This window comes from Vicugna pacos, chromosome 12 (genome assembly GCF_048564905.1).
Source record: "Vicugna pacos chromosome 12, VicPac4, whole genome shotgun sequence".
NCBI classification, from domain to species: Eukaryota; Metazoa; Chordata; class Mammalia; order Artiodactyla; family Camelidae; genus Vicugna; species Vicugna pacos.
In genome coordinates, this window is record NC_132998.1 from 1,103,155 (window position 1) to 1,109,969 (window position 6,815).

Below are 6,815 nucleotides of genomic sequence, written 5' to 3' on the forward strand. Positions count from 1 at the left end.
GTGTATTTTGCCAACAACAAAAGAAGATAGGGATCAAACGAATATCTCGAAAATTATTAGGCATTTGAATAGAAAGAATCAATTTCTGGGACAGGTGGAGAGTTAGAAGAGGTTTGCTAAAGTTGAAAAGACAGAGAAAAGTGAAAAGACAGACAACAAAAAGGAAAATAAAGAAGACCGAAGAAATAATGATAAAAGCAGAAAGAGGCCATTGGAAGAGTGTTTTGGGTCTGATCTAAATTAAAACTCTGAGCCTCAAATCCTCTCCCTCCTGTGTCCCCATCGTCATTTCTGCATTTGCTCCAGGCATCAGATTTCCTGTTTTGGCCTTAGGGAGCTCTTCTGGGCTCAAGTACTGTCTGCCTAGAGGCTGCACTGGGTGGCTGTTGGGCAGAATAGTTAAGCTACTTAATTTTTGTAGATTCTAGGCTCACCCACCCTTTATTTAGGTTGGGAGCTAATGGCCCAGAGTCTCCAAAGAGATCCATCCTGCCAGAATGAACACAAAACCCAGCCAGTGAATGTAGACAGGTTGATGTGGATTTACAGAACAGTTCAAACTCCAGTGTTCATTTTTCTCAGAGCTACTTCCCCACCCAAGTCCCTGGGGCAAGCATCCCTGAGATAAGTAGGCTACACTCTCCTGTTAACTTCTCCAAAACTTTTTGGTACAATTGCATCCTGATCTGGGCTAATGCCTCCATTTCCTCCCTGACACCCAACTGCTTCTCCCAACCCTTGGAATGCCTTGCCTCCTCTGAGGAGTAACTACTGCTCCCCTGCCCTGTCTGAAACTCAGAGCCATACACCTGACTGGCAGCAGGGCAGAGGCCAGAAACAAGGTCTTGGTGCCCTGAACTTACCACACTGGGTTGGGAGGGGAAGGTATAGGGTAACGCCTCTTTTCACTTCCCTACCTCTCATGCCATGCCCCAAAACTCAGACACAGCCACATTCACACATTCATACGCACAATCACAATCTTCACACACATCAGCAAAGAAGGGTGGGAGGGGGAGGAAGGGAAGTTTGCACCAACCAGCTCATGAATGCAACTTGAAAGATTTCACACGGCAAAAGGCCAAAAAAAAAAAAAACAAAACGTAAATTTAAAAATAAAGAAGTACATGCCCCTCCCCACAGTCTCTTCATCCAGGGGCTGGCTCAGCCCCTCCATGTAAACCCAGAAGCTTCCTACTCCCTCTATCCCACTGGAGCTTTTACAGAGCTTGGGTCTTCAGTTCAACAGGTTCCGCTGTGGCCTCTGGTTGTCCATTGGATTCACTGGGCCTGGCACCCTTGAGAATAGACAGTCTCTCAGAAACGCTCTTGAGCCGGGGGAAGAGGAGAAAGTCATAAAGGAGACTGCCCAGGCCTCCTCCAATGATGGGGCCCACCCAGTACACCTGCAGGAAGAGGAAGGAATAATCAGGTTTGGGGAGGGGCTCAAGAGCAAGGCTGCTCTTTTTCCAACCCCACTGTTGAAAAACAGACATCCTGCGCTTGGCACATTTAAGCCAAAATCAGTGTTTGTTTGTTTTAAAACTCTAGACAGCTCCACTGCCTATACTTCAGAACTCACCATTTCTTTTGACTCATTAAATCATTCCTTTATCCCACACCTTCTTAGCACATGTATATTCTATTTATTGTTATTAGTTTGCACTAGTTTACACATTGCTTTGAAAATTTATTTCCCCTCCCCTTTTCATTAATGGGGTTACTGGGGATTGAACCCAGGACCTCATGCAAGCTAAGCATGCACTCTGCCACTGAGCTCTATCTCCCACCCCCCGAAAATTTATTTTTTTTAAATTTAATTTTTTAAATTGAAATATAGTTGATTTACAGTGTTGTGTTAATTTCAAAAATTCTTTTAAATTGTGGTAAAATATACATAACATAAAATTTACCATCTTTACCATTTCTAAGTGTACACTGAGGAGTGTTAAGTCTATTTATGTTGTTGTGCAGCCCATCTCTAGAACTTTTCATCTTGCAAAACTGAAACTCTATAGCCATTAAATAACAACTGCCTGTTTCCCCCTCTCCCCACCATTTGTGCTCATACACACTCTGATGCCTGAGAGTAGAAGTTTTTGTCTTCCTGTTCAGTAGTCTTTCCTCATACCTCCTAGTTTTGGAAGCCAGTGGATACTTAGTAAAAATCTCTGACTAACCAGTGAAGGAACCTTATGAGCAAGAGCCCATCTTTCTAGAAAAATGATGAATCCTGCTCACACAGGCGTGCAAACTCTGACAGCCCCCTTAGCTGAGTGCTGGCCAAGCAGTCAACACATCCAGATGGAGAGCAGGAACCAGACTTGGAACCTGCAGTCCACACCCCTCCAGAAGGGCTTCAGGATCTTGCCCTTCTCCTCTCACTCACCCAGTGGTTGGTGAAGTTCCTGGTGAGAATGGCAGGAGCAAAGGAACGGGCAGGGTTCATGCCTGCACCAGTGTAATACATCTGCAAAAGACACAGTTGTAGCTGAGACACTTCCCCTCCACTCCTCCCCAGCTTCTCTCCCACAACCCACGTGCCCCTGAGAGTTGGTACCTTGCCTCCAGCCAGCAGCAAGTAGGGAAGGACAACCCATATGGAAGTCCCATGATGGAGGGAAGTCACTGATGCTCCCTAGGCACTGATGTGAATCCCTAGGCAAAGCCCGCATCTACCCATGTTACATGCCTTTCCACCTTGGGATCAGGAAGAACTAGATATAGCCATCACAAGAGAGGAAAAGAGAGCAGGGTTGATTCCTCTGTGCTGACTGATACCAAGGGAGGTGGATAATGTTCATGTTTGACAGTGACGTGGGCAGGAAGAATGCTTAGAAGTCAGCAAATGTTTGGAGGCCCTGGAGAAGTTGCTCCCCTCTCCTGCTTACCCCAAAGAGGTGCCCCAGGGTGAGGGAGAAGCCGACGGCCAAGGCCACAGAGCCCAGGCGGCCATTCCGCCTCTCGTCGTATGTGGCAAAGATGCAGAGCACGAACTGGAGCGTCAGGAAGATCTCCACTATGGTGGCCTGGCCCACACTCACCCCAGGGTGCAACTGGGCAAAGGAAGAAGAAGGGAGGCAGCTCATGAGGGCTGCCACAGCCTTACCTCCTCAGTGCATCCCAGGCAGGAACCCCCTTATGGCATCAGCTCCCTGGAGACGAAGGACAACACAACCTCCTTCACAGTAACTGTATTTGTTCCTTAGTTTCTCCTAATGATACTTCACAGTAGAAATAATTGCACCCACTTACGTGGATAAAGAAACTGAGGTCCCATAAGATAAAATAAATTTCCTCAAGAACCAGCAAGGAGTTGAAAGAAAAGCTGGAGCCCGAACCCAGGTTTCTAGATTTTTAGTCCAAAGCTCTATGCCTGCCTTACCCCTCCAAGCCACCTGTTGATCCTCCCCACCCTGAAACACACATACGCACACACACACAAAATGTCCCAGACCCCTGGGGAACTGATCCACCTGCACCAGGCAGGAAGTCAGGGCACCAGGTTCCCCCAGCCCCACTCTGCCAACCATTACCGTGTTAAGTGCTAGGTTTCCTCGGACGGCAGGTGGGGTGACACTGTACAGCACGGCGGCCCCAGCCACGGCTCCCAGGAGTTGGGCTACCATATAGCAGATGGCACGGAGCAGGGACATCTGAGAGCCCACAAGGAAGGCGAAAGTGACTGCAGGATTGACATGAGCTCCACTGATGTGGCCCACAGCTTGCACCAGCGTAGCCAGGGCCAGGCCGAAGGCCAGAGCCACCTGTAAGACATGCAGGGGTCCAGGGGTCCAACGCAGTGAGGCCCCCAGCCCGAAGAAGACATAGAAGAGGGTAGCAAAGAATTCAGCAAATATTGCCCTCCAGAAGGAGGCTGACCGCAGTTCCCACATGGCAGGGGGGATGGTACAATGCCTGGGTCCCTAATATCCCCCTGGCCTGGATGGACAGTCCCCTTTATAGAGGACTCTTAATCCCTGGGAGGGGCAGGCTGAGGTGGCTGGCCCAGCCTCTTAACCCCTTCACAGCTGCAGAGGGCTGGGCCCACCCTCATGCATCGGATAAAGCTGCTGCATTTTCCCCTCCCTCCTCCACTGGGAGATGAGCAGAGCCATGGGTGTGAGGGTGTGGGTAGGGTGAGGACTGGAAGGGACCAAGAAGAGGGGGACTGGAAGAGTCTGCCTTTCTTTTCATGTCAAATTTGGGGTTCCTCACCCTACTTGACATCTATATTAGAACATTCCTCAACTCTGCTTGGAAGGTCAGTCGAGCTGAGTTCACTTCATGGAGTATGAGACTGTGCTCAAGGGGGCCTCCAGGCTCCTCTGAATTGGCCAGGGGTAAGGGTGGGGGTAGGGGGTCAGGAGTGGGGTCCAGCAGGGAAGTTGGATAACTGAAGAGAATTCTTTAGTTCTCTGGGATTTAGAAGGCCTTCTCCCATTGGCTGGTTTGGGCTGGAATCTGTGGACCCTGCAGCTCTGGGACAGAATAGATCTGCTGCGTCTGGCTTTCTCTGAGCCTGGGTTCCCTACCCCCACCCCATGCCAGCACCTCCCTTTCCAAGCCCTCAGCCTGGCCTTTTAAACCACAAAGACAGAGCAGAAAAAAGTGTTTTCCATGGACAGCCTGGGAGTGGGGTCAGGGAGCTGGGCAGGGGAAGAGGGGTTAGTAGTTAAATCTCAGAATCTGCTTGTACTTCGTCTTTCCTAACTCACAAGGTGCTAGCAAAAATACTGAAAGGATGGAAACTGAGTCATGGCTATGAAGCAATGGGAGGGTCTGATGCCTCCTGATATGGCCATTATCAGGACACTGGAGTCCTAAACCTCTATCCCTAGGGAAAGGTCTGGAGGTGGGGGTGTCTGACCCAGGAATTTCACTTCTCACTTACATACATACCCAAGGGAAACTTTCTTATACTTACACCAGGAGACAGTTACAAGATTGTTTATAGCAGCATTGTTCACAATAGCAAAATCTTGAAGCAACCCAAATGCCCATCGACAGGAGAATGGATGAATAAACGATGGTATATTCACACAACAGAAAATTATTCAGCAGTCAAAACGAGTTACCACTACAGTGACACTCAATAGTAGGGATAAATTTTAGCAATAAAATGTCATTTAAAAAGCCCCAGAAGATTACACATAGCATGAAAATCTTTTCATAAAGTAAAAAAAAAATCTAAAATAAAAATATGCTTTTCAAAACACATATATATGACATGCAACTACACAAAAAAGAAAACAAAGAATGATAAACACAGGATTCAGGATGGTGTTTACCTTAGGTTAGGGGAGACGAGGGGATGAAGTGGGATATTTACATACATAAGTACAGATTTCTGTAAGTGCTTCTCAAGGTTCTAGTTTTTCTGTTGGGTAGATGGTTAATAATGACGCTTAATTATTCAAAAAAAAATAAGTTGGAGCCATATATAGGCCAATGAGAGGGGGATGTCATGAACAAAGGAATATTCTCTGCACTTGAAATCCATAACGAACAGCAGCAACCCAGCCCTGGCTTTCCCATCTTCTAGGCGGGGACATTATCCCCACTAGATATAAACTCCAGGAGGGCAGGGATTTGTCGATTTGTCCACCACTGCAAACCCTGTGCTTGACACACAGTGGGCAGTAAATGAGTATTTGTTGAATAAATTAATGCAAGCTCTCTGAGCCTCAGTTTACTCTGGATCAAAGAAAAAGTAGGTACAGGGCTAGTATGGTGCCTGGCACAGAATAAAGCACTTAACAAGTAGGAGTCATTTGATGAGGGCTGTGTCAGTTGGAAGGGATTGTCCCTAACCATAGACCCCATGGCCTCTTAGAATAAGGAGCAAAGAGCAGCTAATGTCGTGCCCGCGGAAACACCAAATGAACAGATTTCCTTATTTGAAGCTACCAACCTTTCCCCTTAACTCCTTATCAAATGTTGATAAGAACCTTATGGAGAACCAAACCCCAGCCCATTTTCTTTCACAGCAGCCTCCCAACTTAGGTAAACACCAAATTTCAAGTTAGAGGTGAGGTCTCAAAACCTGGTATTTTGCATATATTTACATATAATTAGCATACACAATATTTTCTGATAGACTAGACTCTTGAAAGGAAAAAAAAAAAAGCTGTGTTTCCCCTTGAGGAGTGGAATCCAGCCTTCCCCAAGCCTGCTGCTTTGTATGGGTGCGTTCTTTCTTTCTTTTTTTTTTTTTTGCTTATTTTTTTCAACTCTTTCTTCTTTTTCAATTGAAGTATAATTGATTTAAAATGTTGTGTTAATGTCAGCTGTACAGCAAAATGATTCAGTTTTTTATATATATATATATATATATATATATATATATATATATATAAATTTATTCTTTTTCAGATTCTTTTCCATTAGACGTATGACAAGATATTGAATATAGTTCCCTGTGCTGTACAGTAGGCCCTTGCTGGTTATCTGTTTAATATATGGTAGTTTGTATCTAATCCCAAACTCCAAATTTATCCCTCCCCTCCTTCACTTTTGGTAACCATGTTTGTTTTCTATGTCTGTTAGTCTCTTTCTGTTTTGTAAATAAGTTCATTTGTGTAATTTTTTTAGATTCCACATATGTGATATCATGTTATTTGTCTTTCTCTGTCTGACTTCCTTCACTTAATATGATAACCTCTAAGTCCATCCATGTTGCTGCAAATGGCATTATTTCATTCTTTTTTATGGTTGAGTAGTATTTCATTGTGTGTGTGTGTGTCTGTGTGTGTGTATCTCACATCTTCTTTATCCAGTCATCTGTCAATGAACATTTAGGTTGTTTCCATGTC

General features: G+C 45.6%; 1 protein-coding gene across 1 annotated transcript; it reads right to left on the reverse strand.

The window, feature by feature from the left end:
* Positions 1 to 1,220: 1,220 nt before the first annotated feature.
* On the reverse strand, positions 1,221 to 3,938 carry LOC102525269 (lens fiber major intrinsic protein). The gene is made up of 4 exons (XM_006218590.3): positions 3,537 to 3,938; positions 2,892 to 3,056; positions 2,390 to 2,470; positions 1,221 to 1,406 (listed from the first exon to the last, which is right to left on the reverse strand). The coding sequence occupies exons 1-4, from the start codon at positions 3,894 to 3,896 to the stop codon at positions 1,221 to 1,223; spliced, it is 792 nt and encodes a 263-aa protein (XP_006218652.1). The 5' UTR covers positions 3,897 to 3,938.
* Between the last annotated feature and the right edge of the window lie 2,877 nt (positions 3,939 to 6,815).